The following is a 17,150-nucleotide window of genomic DNA, read 5'->3' on the forward strand; positions in this document are numbered from 1 at the left end:
TTTCCTCCAGCACGTGCTGTTCTCCCTTTATCTGATCCTTGTCCCTTCAAGCTGCTTTTCCTTCTTTCACAGGAACTGGAAATAAGATCGCAAGATGTGCTTCCTACAATACCTGGAAAAATAGCCTTAGAGCAACTTTCAAATAATTGCAAAATATTTCAAAAAATCTATTACACAAACAATTCTGGCATTGGGGGGGAAAAAAAAAAAAGCAGCAGCTCCTCTGTAACACAGCCGAGCTTTTCTGCGTAAGACTGTTACTGATGCAAACCAGTTTAACCCATTTTGAGACTTACTGTGGAGTAACGCGCCAGGACGGCCCGGCGGCAGCTCCCGCACACGCCAACCGCGGCATTACCAGCAACGAGCAGCATTTTTGCAGCCCCGCGGCAGCGGGCAAAACCTCCCCCCAGCCAGGTACCCCGGGCTACAAGAGACACTGGAGAGCCTGATGCTTCTTGCATAGAATTGGTGAGATTATTAAATTTCGGGTGATCGGCTACAGAATCTCCATCTCTATTGGCGTTTTTTGTTATTTTCTCCAAGGCTAACGTGTTTCTTGGAACCGCTCCATCCCAGCACCCAGCGTGCTCACCACAGCCTGGCCTAAGCTCACACTGCTGGTTGCAGCCCAAGCAGTCCCGGGGTTATCAAAGCGCGAGCAAATCCAAAACGGGGGGCGATGGGGAGCAGTGATGTGATGCTGACGTTTCAGAGGTGCCATGTCAGGCGCTCGTGGTACAAGAGGCGCGAGGCGAAGCGGCCTCCCAGGTGAGCTCAGGAAAACCCCGGCGCGGGGCAGCACTTAAACCCGCCATGAAATCACAAGTATTGCCCAGAGTAAGGGCCGAGCCAACGCAGCCGCCTCCCCTCCCCGCAGAAGGACCAAACATGCTGTTTTCCACCATCAAAAGATGAAGCCCGTTCCGGGGAGATTAAGCCCCAATTGTGTCTGAGCCCGCTCAGAGGTTTGCAATGCTGGAAGGAGAACACCCAGCTGACACTGAGCAGGCAAGAAGGCCAAAGGCGGTTCTTGGTCACTGCAGGTGACCACAGACCTGCCACTTGCGTGGTACAAAGTGGCTGAGCTGCCTCAGACCCAAAATAACTATTTGAGCCCAGAGTCAGTGTCACCCCATGCCAAAACCACGGGTGGGGTCTCCAGCCCCCCCGCGCCCCAGAGCTGCCCCTGCTCGGAGCCGCCGGGGTCCCAGCTTCAGGCCATCGAGTGAAGAGAAACAGGAATGCCAAATATTCCAGTTCCCTGAATATACAAGACCAAATAAGGCCCAAATGCCGAGAGAGTAAACACAAGGCTGATCTACCAAGTTTGGGCAAATGTGATTCAGAGTTCACTAATGCGACAGATTTTGCCTTGCAGGATAAACTTCAGAATTCTGTGTACACTTATTCTGGTTTAAAAAGGAAGTCTCTGCGTAACCTCCATCTGTCTCTGTCAGCCTCAACGGCTTGTTTGTGAGGAATATACATTTGAGAAGTTCAGCCATGAACCAAAACCACAAACAAGCCATTTTACTAGGCAGACAAACTATGTGAGACTAAGAAAAATCCAACACCCCCCAAAAACGTACGGAATGGGCACTTCCTGACCTGCCGGGCCTGCGCTGAACGTTGTCTCAAGGTTTGAAAACCCAGTTACAAGAAGGAAGAGACACCTCGGAGATCTGTGTTACACCTGCTACGGACAGGTCATGAAACTCCCACAGGTAATCTGCATTTGTAACCAATAACCGGGTGCAATACAGCATTGAAACTAAATTAAACACTGCTCTACAGGAAAATTTGCTACGTGACATTTATTAATGTTCTGCTATATTTACAGTTTTAACATCGTAAAACTCCAAAGTGAATTACCACTTGGCAGAAAGCACAAAAGTGCACATTGAATCTACATTTATAATGCGTCATAGTCTCTGCTAACACAAATTATAAAAGCAGGAATTACAGGTATGTTAGGAATTGTCTCAAAAGTCCCAAGCCAAAGAAAAAATTTAAAAGGCCTTTGTTTTGCAAGGTTATTTTTTATACAAAGTTGCAACGTGATCTTTCCTTTTTACACTACCAATGTGTACCGTGAAAATCCCTATATAGTCCAAAAAGTCGGTAGTATGAAAGTAAAGTATACTACAACACTGAGAATACAGACTATTAAAAAATAAGACTTGTGCCACCTTCAGAATAACACTCCCTCCAGTCCCACCTCAGGAACCTGCGCCGCACAGCCCCGCTTTCCCCCAGCCCGCGCTGGTGTGACCGGAGCGATGACATCACCGCTGACGTCATCATGCCTTCGTGTGACCGGAGCGATGACATCACCGCTGACGTCATCATCCCCTCGGCATCGCCCGGAGCGGCTCCGGGGCCGGGAGGATCGACAGCCGATCCTGGAGGATCTACAGCTGATCCCGGCCCCGCCGGCCCCGCTGCCCCAACCAGCGCCCAACGCTCCGGAGGCTTCACCAGCACGGCACGGACTGCACTGCAACAGCTGCTTCAAACATCAGCCACTAATGAGTCAATGATTACAGAATTCTGCATTAATTATTAAAATCTGACATCTAGAAACAAATAGAAAGAAATGCTTCTCTATTTTTGTTTTAAATTTCCAACAGTACTTTTATTTATTTATTTTAAAGCAGGTGATTATTTTTTCTTCTGCTTCAGGGTCTTGATTCACTTCCTGCAGGTGTCCCGCTGCTCCTGGAGGGAGAGTTGGCTAACGCAGGAAGACATCTGCCAAAACCAGCTGTCAGAGAAGGATATTGAACAGTGAAACTATAGTTAGATGGTTATTTTGGATAACAGAAGGATATCGCTCATAAAGAGTGCAGGATGTCTAAACGCTTATGAAGTACCTCAGTACACAATGACATGACTCCAGCAAAACGCTCAGCAGTTTTGTGCGTATTTTACAGTTCTGAAGGGTTAAAACTCCTTAGGGGAAATCAGACGCTAAACCAGACGATGCTCTTAGAAACGCTGGCCTGAAAACACATGGGTGGATGAAACGACACCGTATTTGCACTGCAAAACGTGACTCAGTCTTTAGTCGCTGCATCCAGCCGGGTGATGATGAGTTTTGTGCCTTTGTACCAGGAGTTCTGGCACTAAGGAGACTCAGCTCTCACGGACTGTCCAGCCCAGCCCAGTTATCTCCTAAATCCGAGATTAAACAGTAACCACATGCTCGGTTCAGACACAACGCCCTGTCCTGGCACCCGCAGACCGAGCGGTGAACACCGACCTTTTCATTAGATTCATCTTCACCAGTTATTATTTGCTGATTGGCACTAATTATCCCTCTCGTCCCAATTTTCCAAAAATTATCCCTGCTCTAAACTGAAAATTATCATCCACTATGCCCTTTTCATTACGGCCTACAGAGGAAATCTAATCTTGAGAACAGTAATACACTGAAAGTCCAAGTCACTTGTGGTTTCCCTGCTCAGAATTTAGGATTAAAGATTATTTTCAGGGGCAGTGCTGAAGCTGTAATATTTAGAAATTATTCTGGACATTTATCTCAATATATCTAAAAGAGAGGGTGCTTTTTGAAAGCTCTAAAATGACCAAAAAATTGAATTTAAAAAAAAAAACAAACAAACCAACTCTACATGTCCATCCTCACAAACAAGGTTTCTAAAATGGTAATTTCAAATTCCAAACAGGAAAAGCGTGTGCAACAAGTAACCACGCAATTCCTTTAATGAATGAAAAAATAAGTTTCAGTAAAGCAGCAAAATTTAAAAAAAATTGTTCAGTGAGAAGAAACTCCAGCTGATAAAGCTGATGGTTAAACACTCCAGTGTGTGAGCACACAACTGGGGAAACAAACCCTCTGGTGATTGAGCAGGAATTTCAGAGGATATTACAAATCCTGGAGGAGGTCATAAACCGTAACTTTGTTAAACAGAACTGAAACACTTAAATAAATTGACTGAACTATTTTTACACACTATCACCAGTGGAAAAGTCAAGCTGGAAAACACTGCACAATGCCCGTTTTGTGCAGCGTGTTCTCATTACCAACTAGAAATGAAGGAGAATCTTACGCAATTTGCAGTTTCTCATAAAAGGAAAGTGGATTTGGAAAAATAAAGCCTCAGTTTTAAAATGTGAACAATATAATGACCCCCAATTTCAAGCTGGGGTTTGTTTGGTTTCTTTATACCACTGTCCCAGCTGCAATTGCTTCAACCCTGTCCTGGGGAAATGCAGCATTATGATGATATTTCTAAAGGGAGCATCATGTTGCACTCGCCATCTGGGAAGCGACTTATTACAGGATTTCCTTCCCCTCGGGGAGGGCCAGGGAACGCGGGGCAATTATCTGCTGTGAGCAGGAAATTACGCTGGAAGGGTTCAGCTACTTAAGCCTCCTCGTTTAAAGTCCCATTAAGGCGGCAGATACATCGAGGTTCCGCCTTTTAGGCATTAAGGTTTTTGAAAGATGTTCAGGCAGGACAGCGTGTTCAAGTGTGTGGGAAGAGTTTTCAAAGAGCAAAGGTGCGCAAGAGTCTCATTTCTTCAGGAACTTGGCAGAAAATTCAAACAGCAGGCAAAATCCAGATAAATTGTTCTTTCTGGGACATCAGCCAGACACCAGCACAATCTCCTAACAATATTCTGTGACCTTTACTCACGTTTAGGACACAGCACATGTTTCAGACATGCAATTTATTCTCAAAGACACACCTGCCAAATACAGTGCAACACTGAGGGGAAAAGATTTTACTCTTACAGTTCCAGTTATGCAATCTAATGAACATACAATTCCTCAAAGCAAAAGCTCAGGAAGAAATGTCAATTATTCCTCTGCTCCCCACCAAGTCAGCCCGGACTCTGCAGAAACAGGAGCTGCATACGGGACACCAAGAAACAACTGTTTTCTACTGCCTTGTGTTCTAGAATTATTCAAGGAAAGAGAAGTCTAGCCTAAAAGAGTCACTAAACAGAGTCAAAACCAAAACAGAACAAATCCAAGAAAACAAAAAGTTTACCTTTAGTAAATAAAGAGAACTCTGGTTCTGGGGAGAGTGGAGAAAGTATCCGGCATCTTCCTAACCTTTGCATAATTAATAAATCCTCTGAGAAACAGCAGAAAACCTGGATGGAAGAAACACATTTGTCCAGTCACCACAGGTGCCGCTTCCGCAGTTAGAGGGAGCAGTTCAAGTCACTGTTACTAGCGCACAGGGGCCTCAATTGCTGGGATGCGCAATAGCTAATTAAGCACAAGAATATGCTGTGTATCAATGACACCTAATCTTTCAATTTCATGCAATTTCAAAAACAAACTTTCCTTAGCCAACCAGAAAACTTTTGACTCTAAATAAGAACCAGTAACTTCCAAAGGAAGGGGGAAAAATTTAAAAAAAAAAAAAAAGAAAAAAATTAAAACATTTAAAAATAAAAAATAAAAATTTAAAAATAAAAATAAAAATTTAAATAAAAATTTAAAAATAAAAATTTAAAAATAACCACAACCCACTCTTCCATTTAAGACATAAGACCAGATAAAACATCAGTTCCTATGAAGACAAGCATTGTTCTCTTCTTTACTCCTTCTGGATGATAAATAGGATGCTGCCACCAAGAAATGACAACAAAAGGACAGTGTTTACACATATTTTATAACGTAGAAGGCATTAATCCGGTAAGAGGAGCCCTGGGGGTTCCAGTGCAGGTTGACATGTCTATGCGCGTGTTCCCCAGCCGGTAAAGCCGCGCTCACAACGGCCCCCCCGCACTGCCTGGAGCTCCCAGCACCCGTTCCCTCTGCCCCCAGAACACTCACCTAGGACAAGGAAGACCCACCAAAGCCAATACTGGCCATCAAAGTAACCGGGAAAATAGGTGGAGAACTGAAAAGGAAACGCACAAGTTAACAGCTGCTGTATTTACAAACTGTCATTCCCAGCCCCAAAGGGCTCGGTATGAAGTGACAGCCCAACATCAATGCTCTCTGTCGCTCCTTGTGCACAGCTCATGAGATGGTTTTGCTTGAAATCCAGACTTTCAGCTGGGATATCTGAATGCCATTTTCACAGACACCATCTTTCCACAGCTTTTCTGATAGAAATATTTTTCCCCAATCTCTCAAAAAATTTTTCTTTTTTTTTTCCATTCCTTCCAGCATCAGCACATCTATATCCTTCTTTTTTTTTTTTTTTTTTCTCTCCTCCCCTGGAAAGGTTTCTCTTTCTCGCCCTCCCTGTGCGACCTGGCGGGGGGAGCACTGTGGATGTTTGCTATCCACAGCCTGGATCCGCGCCGAGTCGCAGTGGAAATCAAGCAGGTCCCTGGGATCCCTCCCGCAGCAGAGGGCACCCGCGGGCTGCGCGGCCCGTCACGCAGCGCTGCCCGCCTCTCCCTCCTCCAGCCAAAAGCAAGCCTCACACCTCCTCCTTTTTCAGTCCCTATTTCCCTCTCCTCATCTGCTACCCCACATTTTAGAAATTCGTTTAAATTTTTTTTTCAGAGGAGCACCTAAGGAACATCACACTGCAGAGGAACATCCCTGTGCTGATGGCAGAGCTTGCGTTATCCCGACAAATGTTTTACAAAGATCACTGTCACTGCTCAGCACACAAACACATTTTGATCCAATACAGTGGCTCTGTCAGAGAGAGCCATACCTGGGCGTGCAATCTTTTTTCTCTTTTATTACAATAATAATTCCAGCATATAAACAGGACAGAATGATGAAAAATATTTTCCTAGTGGATAAAGGGCTCAAAATCTATTTTATTATAAAAACCCAAATCTATAACTAACTTAAATATAAGTGAGATAAAAATGAGATATGGACAAAGAGTACAAGTGTCTACATCCATGTTTTTGCACTGCACAACTTACCCTGACAATGAGGATCCATTTAATGAGAGACAGACCAAACCCAGAAATGGCCCCATATCGTCCTGCAGCTGAAGTAGTCAGACAGAAAGACAAGAAAAATCCGATCCAGTTGAAGAGGAATGCCACTGAGAAAGAAGGAGAAAAGCCACAGGTCAAGCCATTTTTACATTCCAAGGAAGCAAAATAAACCCCTTGCACACCAGTTTTTCCTGGTGCTACATAAACCTAAGCATGAAAATAACGCCAGGTATTTTGGGTCACTGCCTGAAAAAAGTTCCAGCAGGTACTTACTGAAGAAAGTCAGCATGAAAATGCCATCATTTCCTATCCTCAGCTGGTCAGTGTCATCAAAGTCATCCCGTGCCACAAAGTCGTCATCCTGCAAACCAAAGGGAGAGGAGACACAGGTGGATTCCAGTCGGTCCAGTCCGTACAGCAATCCCAGTTCTGCACGTGGCTCTTCAAGAAAGGGCCAGCACACTGTACAGCCCTCAAAAAGCAGTGTGCACAGGAGGAACACTAAATACTCCCTGTACATCTAAGAAAAGCCCCCTGTGGGTGTGGAATCCTAAATCTCAAGATTTACAAATACAAGCAGGAAAAATTCCTGCTTCTTATCCCGAGATGATGCAGGTACACAGGGCATGATATATTAAGTCACTGGCAATATAATTCATTTTTTCTAAGACAGTCCAGATCCAGCACATTCCTGTTCTCATTGTAAAGAATTCCCCTACTTGTAAAAAAAATTAAACTTATCATCTCAGCAAGAAATTTGGCTTCTATGTAGTAAAACGAGCAGTGGACACCTAATGCTAATGGAGGAAGAAACTGAACAAGAGATAATGTTGGAAAAAAAAAAAGAAATAAAAAAATTTTTTAAATTGTTCTGACAGAATGATTTTACCATCCTCGCAGCAGCTACACTAACCTCTGGAAAAGCCAGCTGTAAGCAGCAGGAGTATCACAGGTAGATGTGCTAGATGGCTGAGCAATTAATCCTAAATCTTTAGAAACAAACCAAAAAGCAACCACAAGCAGTGCCAGTGCCCACAGACACAGCACAGTGCCTCTGTCAGCTTGCCAGACCTGGCATTGCTGAGATCTCTTACATCACCATAGCTGCCCAGAGGGGAAAAAAAAATAATAGCCACAGAACTCGTAGGAGTGTGTAATATCAGCACCCTAGAATGCTTTAAAAAATGGGCATGAGTTAAAGCAGAAATTGTGCATAAGAAATGCGAAGGACGTGCTCACCCTTCCAGGAACCAAGGGAATTGTGGCTTCAGCCTTGGTTCTCTCTGCCTCATCGTAACTGGGCAGCGTTGTGGCCACGTTGTAAGATGGAGGCTTAGGAAATCCTGACTCATCCTTGTAGTCAAAATAAGCTGGAAAAAAAAAAAAAAGTTATATAGAAGGTAACTTGTCATTTCCTTAAGAACACAGTGTTGGGAATGAGAAGCGTTTCAGACGAGCCCAAGGTCCCAGCCTGCTGCAGCCTGTCCCCTGTGTCCCCCCTGCCCCCCCCAGCCCCTGCCATCCCAAAACACGGTGAAACACAGGGGCACCTCATCTGATAGAAAGTAATACACAGAGCGCTACTTTAACACGCCTGGCTGTACTTCCTTTTAAAGCAGTGACTCATGCTGTGTCTCCCCTGTCTTCACTAAGCAGCAGCAGCCATACTTTCAAGTTTAGATGGTTTGGTGAGTCAAAGAAGGATCACCACAAGCCTCAGGCCGTTGGTGACCAATTTTTCCATGAAGACTGCAAATTCTTTTCTGATGGAGAGGAAAGGGATTGGAACAAAAATCAAATATCAAATATAGCATTTCTGAGCCCCCGTCGCTGAGACACACTAAAACCAGAACGAATGGGATGTCTTTACGGTTAGTGTGCCAAGGCAGGACACTCGACAGGCCGCTTGAGAAATGCAATATTCAAACTTCAATCCAAAGCCAGCCGGCTGTTGGAGAGACGGACAGTATGCTGCATGTGATTCACAAATCTCAGTTCAGCAATTGACTATGGAAGTTCCACACGGAAAAAAATGAGAAGACTTACTAAGCCAAAACACTCTGGTATATAACCAACACAGAAGAAGCTGTTTTGCTAAAAGCTACTAGTGAGCACATGACAGTATGATGATTCACAAGAAGTATAACCCTTATGACCAAGGCTTTAGTTATTAAAAACTGCAGAAAGAGTGAATTCTTTAATCTCTTTTTAAGTAACAAGCTTAAATTCCCACAGCCCCATCCAAATGCGAAATAATGAGAGGGGCACCACAAATCCTCACAGCCCTTTGATTTTAACTGGCTTCAATCTGAGAACACTGTGAAATGTAACTTGACCGCCACTTGATGGGATGACATCAGATGAACGTAGCCAAAAAGCATCTTCTAAACCACAAGTAACAATAGTCTCTTTGGATCAATTCTGATCCTTTGCAGCCTTAGTAAGGATGCTGAAGTGCCATCCGTCACAAAGGAGAACGATTAAGGAGGTTGGAAAGAAGAAGAGAGCAAACCTGCCAGTTGAACGTACCTGTGTTCTCTGCAGAAATGCTGCTGTAGGGCGGAGGGGCATCGCTCACCACGGTTGCCGTCTCACCCGGCTCCTCTTCATTCTGCAGCTGGACAGACCCACACACGAGAGGTTAACGGGGTTTCTCAAGTTCTGTGAAGTCACCCCTGTAGTTTTAATTGCACACAGCAGATTTTTCTGGAAGAAGACTGTTCTACAACACCACGGGACATTCAAGCAGCTGCTCAGCACTCCCACTTGAAATGATCAACATGCCATCTCATTTTTATCGTGTTTTTAAATCGTATCCTCACACACCTGGACTTCCACAAAGCACAGATACATCTTTCCAGCTCCTTTCCTCTTCCCCAGCACCTCCTCAGCTCACACTACTTAGGAGCTGCAGTTGCATCTGGTTTAGTTGAGGAAATAGCAGGAGATGATACCCAAAAAAAGGCTCCATTGCTGCCTGTGGCTTTGCCAAGGAAGGGTTTTTCACGGCTACGTTACATAATGACATAAATACGTATGAATCTTGCCATTTCCCTTCAACCTTTCACACTGTGTGACTGAAAAGGAGACAGTTTATTTTGTGCACTGTGCTTCCCACGGGCTCTGTATAAATAACCCTGCAGCTTCCCCAGTACAGTGCCACCGGCACGGAGCAGGTGCGCAGAGCAGCTTTCATCGGAGGAGCTGACAATATCAGGCCACAAGCCTCCAAAGCAGAACCCAGCAGAGAGGAATTTACAGATCAGCTGCCACCTCCGTTTTTAATTCTTTCCATTTCTCATCGTCTCATCAGCAAAGAAACGGAGGTTTTATGCAGAAAAACAACTCATTTCAGAAAAGCAGCTTGGGACTGAAGCACACGCCTGAGCACAGGTACAACCCTCCTTTGTAACCACCACAGAACAGCAGCAACCCTGCAACTTCTGCCTGAACATCTCCTGGAACTGTCCCTCCTGCGCACCCGCTAATGCTCCTGGAGCCATCCCTGAATTTTGCTCTCTTTTCTTTGGAAAGACACATTGCCATTCAAGTCCTTCCCAAGGATTTAATGGGGGGGATATGTTCTTCTTTTACCTGTATGTCCTATCAGAAAAAAAAGCTCATATTTCTAAATGAAGATCTTGTTTTACACATAACAGCTGTGCATCTTGGGTTTTTATTTCTTTTGCTGCTTAAGATCAAAGAGCAGACTGCACCCGTGTCCTCTGTGAAAGTCAAAGCCAAACCTGTTTCAGATGCTTTAAGTGCAACTCATTGGATGTTCACATCCAAACCACAGCTGCACGTCTGCACTGAGACAGCCCAGCCCTGCAAGCTTGCTGAGAAGGGCACGGATTGTTTCATTTTCTCTGCCATGAACGGGAGAGCTGTTAATTAAATGAAAATTTAATTCGTGTGACACCAAGAGCACCTCCAAACACAGCTGCTGACAGATGCTGCGAACCCGGAGCAGCTCAGTCCCTCTGCGGCCCAGCAGCGAGGCCGCGGGCGCACAGGGCTGCAGGCCTGCGGCTCTAATGAGCCTCAGGACATGCAAGCAATTAACACCACGAGCTGCAGCAGCTCCTGCAACAGCAAGGTATCTTCACCTTCTTCAAACCAGCCAGCTCAGCATGAGCCCTCACAAAACAAAACCACCTGATTTTATAAACCCTGTGGAGGTCAGTCATGAGAAGAAAATGCAAACTAACTTGTGAATTAATTGTCTATTAAAATAAGCTTAAAAAATATTAAAAAGAGAGAGCACTGCTTCAGAAATTCAAGGGCAGGCTGCACACAGGGTCAGCCTGAGGGATGATGCAGTGAAATGCAGAGTTGAACCAGCTGATTCAGCCTCTCCCAGCCCTGTAGTCTGTGAATTTTCAGAAAATGCTCCACCATGCTTCCTTTCAGTCTATCCATGAAAATGCAATACTTGTACACATTTTTTCTTGTGCCTGTCCCAGACCTGGTCTATTAAGGCAGCAGGAAAGGCTCCACCAGGGATGCTGGACACCGCACACCCCTCCCTGCCTCCCTCCTGGTGAGGGGGCAGACATTAAAACCCTGCTGTTTGTGGGGAAGGAGACAAATACAACCTAAAAGTACAACCCCGAGGAGGGGGAAAGGACAACGCTAGATGTGACAACACATCAAGAAGTGAAGCAAAAGAGGACATGGACGGGTGAGCGCAGTATTAAGTCCGACCACTGGAATTCTTAGAAGGTTCTTCTTTCAATAGTAAAAAGAAATACATATTCTTACAACTACCCAATGTGAGAGAAAGCAAACTGAACTTACTGCTGCCTTCGAACCACTACAATCCAGGCAACACAAAAAATGCAGTTACTTCTTAAAGCTGAGCTCCGGGCTGTAGGAGGTGTACAGTTATAAAAAACAGATTTTTCTTCTAATGGACAAGGTACACTAATGCCTTCCAGCCTTTTTAATGATTGCAGGCATCTAAAATTCAACTAAGTGCTGATCAGCGAGGCAGCGAGGGCTGGAGTGGCAGGAAGAATGAGTCACGGGGCTGGCATGGCCAGCGCCTGTTCCACACACCCGATGGCCGCTGCAACACCCGCGTTCGCCTCTGGATTTCTCACTGGATTGCTGAAAACAGAAAGTTGCCTGGCAGAATGGGGTAAGACCCAGGGACATTTATTTTCCAAATAAAACACCATCAGAAGCTCGGCTCTGAGCAAGACGTCACCTCTGTCTGCGGCTCCCCCCTGCTTGAGACATATCATGTGTAAATACATGCGGCACAGTAGCATTAAAGCTCAAAACTTGCAAAATGTTTAAAAATATTCCCGCGTAAACTTTGAAGAAAGCACTTGCAATAAACATATTTGTTAATTTTTCCCAGTTTTATAAACTTAGCACCGTTTTAGATTATTTTTTAACCTTGCCTCAAGCCCTTAGGCTGCATGCAAATATTCTTTATACTAGACCAGGATTGCTACAAGCTTGGTCTTAGGAATATATCATGAATAATACATTCACTCAGCAGTGTATCATGAAAGTTTACTGCATTTCAGTTCTTATTTTATGTCCTGGCACAGAAAGGAGAACTGCACAGAAACCCCACAGGAATCCTAGAATGCAGATAACCCCAATCAGATCTCATTTCGTTGTTACTATGGTTTCTGTGAGTTTTCAAAAAGGCTAATGACATTCACTTAGGCTAATGACAGAAAGTGAATTGATATTTTTTGAAAAGGCTATATGATTTATTTTTTCAGAAGGATGAAATCATAACCTTTGCAAGCCAATGTTAAATTTTGAAACTGTGTATCACTACTGAATTTGAGAGTGCTCCACCAACCTGCCCACAAAAAGGTTACACGCCACTCCTGTTGCAACACTCCTTCCACATCTCTGGCCTTTTGGAAGCCAATGAAAGTTTCTGCCAACTCCAAACCAGAAGAGAATTGTTTTTATAGACCTAGGCTTCACTGTAAACGTACCCCAATTTGAAATCCTGACTTCTGCCCAACGCTGTTGCAGATTCCTGTAACTTAATATCAGCTTATTAATCAGCAGGAATAATGGTAAGCTATTAGACAAGTCAACCCACGTGCATCAGCCCTCTCCTTGATGAGCAAATAATTGTTTTCTCCTGATGGCAGCTCCAGCTCATTGAACCACAGGTGACAGCCCTGCACAGCACTCGGTGTCTGCTGTGCAGCTCGTGGTGACAGGTTTGACACTCGCCTTGTCTAAGCAAACCCTCCCCTGGCTTCTCCCGGCTCCGGGGAGATGCTGACGCTCCTGCCTGAGCCCCGCGCGGGGGAACCAATTCCTGAGCTACTCCACATTTTCACAGAAATCTCAACATGTTGCCTCCGCTCCCCCTCCTGAAATGCTTTTCCTTCTCCAGCGGACCAGTTCCCTGCCACACAGCGGGATGCACGGAGCACGGACCAGAAACCTGCAAGAGGATCCACCTGAAGGGTCTGCAAAGACCCTCCCGGCTACCAAGGTACAAACACAGATCAAAACGTATTTTATGTCCATCAAAATAGAGCCCGTGCTCATAAGGATGTTGCTCTTCACTGACTCACTGCAGTTAATGGCCTGAGCACGTGGTCCTGGGAAACACACCGATCTAATTCCCTCGCCTCTGTGCAAGCAGGGAATTGTACCGCTCTGGCCAGACTGCAAAGAGCACTTGGCCCAGCATAAACCTGCACCTGTAGACTGTACCTAGATTTGAGTGTTCAGGGGCTCCACACATAAGAAGCAGGCTTTAATCTTAGATAGCTGTAATTAAGGCCTAACTGTCGACGGACATCTCCTGTTCTACTTGTCTGAATGCAAAACTGAACTGCTCCAGCCCTGCTCCTGACGGAAGCACAGATCCTTTTTTGGGAGTTTTAGCTTTATTCTTCATCAAGCTGCACTTCCTCAGTACGTTAGATCAAACCGCCACATCATCCAAAGGCGTCATCGCAGGCTATTTTTTATCAGATTATCTAATGCCTGAACAAGGCACGAGGACTAGAAAGTTAGCTTTACAAAACAGATCATATGCCACTGTACATCCCTTTAAAGCGCCCGTACCAGTGAACGCACAGCGGCTGTGCAGCGGCGGAGGCTGCTGGCGTGCACAGCCCCGGCTGTAGGGCTGAGGAACAAACACACAGGTTTCAAACTCAGTTCTCAACTTCTGTTGTCCTCAGCTTATCCTCATTAATTATCGTCTTTTTTCCTGAAAATACGCACACCCAGGGAACCCTACAAATATTCTACAGGTTCAAATAGCGCCCACATCTCAAAAGTGCTGCTCCCGCACACAGATTGATGCGTCAGTAACACCTCCCGGGCAGATCTTACACGGCTGTGGCATCTTGGACGGTGCGTGACATTCAGCTGCACGGGAACCATTATGTGACAAACTCCACTAACGCATTACCCCTCTTCCCAAAAAATTACCAAGTTTTAAAATTCTCAGTTCTCTTCCACTGCCTCATAACCCAGTAACTTAACAGATTAAATGAGCTTGTTCTGAATTCCTACAGGCTTTGCTTACTGGATCCTGTATTCAGCTCCAGCCCTTACGGTTATCAATTCCCTACCAGTCTTTCTTCGTTAGCACACGGTACATTAATTAACTGTACATTCATACACACAAGTTTCAACGTACGGGAAAAAAATTGATATATTCAACGTTAGAGAGACTCTCCCACCCTCCCATCTCCTTTTCATCTAAATACCAACTCTGCATCTTTACTTCCACAGCTCACAGGTTATTTTGGAGCAACACAAGCATTAGGAGGCAGTTCAGCAATACCACTTTACAACAATACAAATAGCAGGCTTCTGGCAGAGGGTGAGAAAAAAAAGCAAGTTCTAAACAGCTACATAGAAGTATATTTATACGTGAATTTCCAACGCCGCACTCCAGTTACACCAGTTTTGTCATAGGGCCTCCACCATCTGTTTGTCTTTAGCAACACGAATCCTTTGGGGCGCAGCCTCCCTCACCTCTGCAGTCCCAGGCAGTCACGCTCCCCAGCAGCAGCGGTGTCTGCCGTGTGTCTGTCTGCCATGTGTCTGCCTGCTGTGTGAGCAGGAGCTGGCAAAACAACAGCTCTACCCGTTTCTCTTTAAGGAAACCAGGACCGTGCTTATCGGTCAGGTGCAGAGTTGCAGAAGAGCAATGCAATAGTGTCCTTCGGCGCATTTTGTCACCTGTCTCCATGGGCTCAAGGCGATGGGACACGAAGCTAAATCCCTCGGTAAAAGGCATTTGTGAAGACATTTGTCAGGTTTAACACCAGCAGCAGGACTCTGACGGGAAAGGTGATTAGTGAAGAGACCTGGTTATTTATACCTACCCTTTCCGAGAACAACAAAGGGATTTGTCTTCATAAGCGAACACATCTGTTTTACACAGAACAAAACAGAAAAAAAAAGCCTAAGTCTTGCTTAATTGTTACATTTCTAGTATGTAAAAACCAGAGACCTCCAGATGCCACAATCAGACCAATATTCCATCCCAACAGGAAGGTGCATCTTGTATTCTGAAGCAAGCAAAGCAAGCGAGCCTACCCATGCTGAGCATGCTACCAAGGCCAAGTGATAACACGGCAATTTCTTACAAGAACCTTGGTTAAGCTGGAGAGTTGCGTACCATCTTGAGGGATTTCTCTACTTTAAGTAATGAAGTCTGCATGTCAGACATGCGTGTGAGCAGGAGCCGGGTCACACAGGGGGCCTGATGGACCCCGACACTCCGGACAAAACACGTCCTCTCCGGCAGGTAGGGAAGGAAGAACCACCCCAAATATACCAGGGAGCTCTTTAGGAACAGTCTCTGGCCTACGCGGATTTCAACCTGAGCCACAGGAGACCGCATGTAAAAGATGAAATCAAATGAAGGGCGATCTCAGAACAATGCAGAACCAACGCACTCCTCGGTACAGCTCGCTGACCCGAGGTTGCGCCGAGGCCCGGCGCGGGCCGTGCCGGCCGGACAGCGCCCGCCGCGCAAGGTCGCTCCGCGTCCCGGCCGGGAGCGGCCCCGGCAGCGGCCGAGGCCCGGGGCAGCGCGGCCCCGGAGCCGCCGGGGAACCGCTCCGCAGCCCGAGCCCGGCGGGCCCGCCGCGCCCCAGCGAGCAGCCGAGGCCGCCGCCGCGGGCGCTGCCGCCGCCAGAGGCCGCAGGCCCGGTGACCGCCCCGCTCCCCCACTTCCCCGCAGCGGGACAGCGGCCCCCGGGCCCGCAGGCCCAGCCCGGGCCCGCCCGCCGCCCCGGGAACCGCCCGGCCTCGGGCCAGGGCTGAGGCGCCGCCCGGCTCCTCGGGCCCCGGCCGCGGAGGCAGCGGCGACGGGTCCCCGCCCGGCCCGGCCTCCCCGGCGCGGCCTGCGGAGCCGCGGCGCTCGCGTGCCCGCGCCCCTCACCTGCTGGTACCGGCCGCTGCCGGGCTCGGCGGCCGCCATGGCGCTCGGCGGGCTCGGGGAGCGGGCGGCGGGGCTGGGGGGGGCTCGGCGGCGGCGCTGCCCGGCCGCCTCCCGACGGGCGCTGCGGAGGCGACGGCAACCGAGTCGCGGCTCGCTGCGGGATCCGCTCCCGCCCTCCGCCCGTCACGCTCGGCCGCGCCCGCCTCCCGCCCCGCCCGCCCGCGGGGACGGGCCCGGGGCCGCGTCCTGCGGCTGCGGCAGCCGGCCCGGGCCGACCCCGCCGCCGGGCGCTGCCCCGAGCCCCGGGCCGGCTCTGCGGGTGCCCCGAGGGTGACGAACCGCCAAAGGCAGCCCGGGGCCAGCGGCGGTGCGGGGCCGGGGCGGCTCTGCCCGCGGGGGCCCTGTGGGCCGGAGCACGTTCCCTGGCAGTTCGTGGAGCTGCGGAACTGGCCCCGCAAGCTCTGTGCTCTACGTATATATAATAAAACTTCACGTACATTTATTCAGAGCGAAAGCTTCCGTAGAAAGCGCTAAACCCAGGGAGTCAGAAAACGGATGTAAACCCATGTTGAAAACCAACGTGGCTTCAATGGGGACCCAACGCTCGCAGAAACCGGCTCCGTCCTGAGCCACGGTAACGTCACCTTGGTCACCCAAACCCATCACCAACACCACACCGCTCCATCCTGAGCCACGGTAACATCACCTTGGTCACCCAAACCCATCATCAACACCACACCGCTCCGTCCTGAGCCACGGTAACATCACCTTGGTCACCCAAACCCATCACCAACACCACACAGCTCCGTCCTGAGCCACGGTAACATCACCTTGGTCACCCAAACCC

At 47.5% G+C, this 17,150-nt stretch overlaps 1 protein-coding gene across 2 annotated transcripts; it reads right to left on the bottom strand.

The window, feature by feature from the left end:
• Window positions 1–2,610: 2,610 nt before the first annotated feature.
• On the bottom strand, window positions 2,611–16,508 carry NDFIP1 (Nedd4 family interacting protein 1). 2 transcript variants are annotated; one of them, XM_065644404.1, is made up of 8 exons: window positions 16,304–16,508; window positions 9,427–9,508; window positions 8,137–8,267; window positions 7,171–7,258; window positions 6,880–7,004; window positions 5,819–5,885; window positions 5,022–5,127; window positions 2,611–2,767 (listed from the first exon to the last, which is right to left on the bottom strand). In XM_065644404.1, exons 1-7 carry the CDS (start codon window positions 16,340–16,342, stop codon window positions 5,024–5,026), a joined length of 636 nt encoding a protein of 211 aa, XP_065500476.1. In that variant the 5' UTR covers window positions 16,343–16,508; the 3' UTR covers window positions 2,611–2,767; window positions 5,022–5,023. The 2 variants fall into 2 exon arrangements, with proteins under 2 accessions (XP_065500476.1, XP_065500475.1); XM_065644403.1 differs by having other exon boundaries at window positions 9,427–9,514; window positions 16,304–16,507.
• Between the last annotated feature and the right edge of the window lie 642 nt (window positions 16,509–17,150).

This window comes from Caloenas nicobarica, chromosome 13 (assembly GCF_036013445.1).
Source record: "Caloenas nicobarica isolate bCalNic1 chromosome 13, bCalNic1.hap1, whole genome shotgun sequence".
Taxonomy (NCBI): domain Eukaryota; kingdom Metazoa; phylum Chordata; class Aves; order Columbiformes; family Columbidae; genus Caloenas; species Caloenas nicobarica.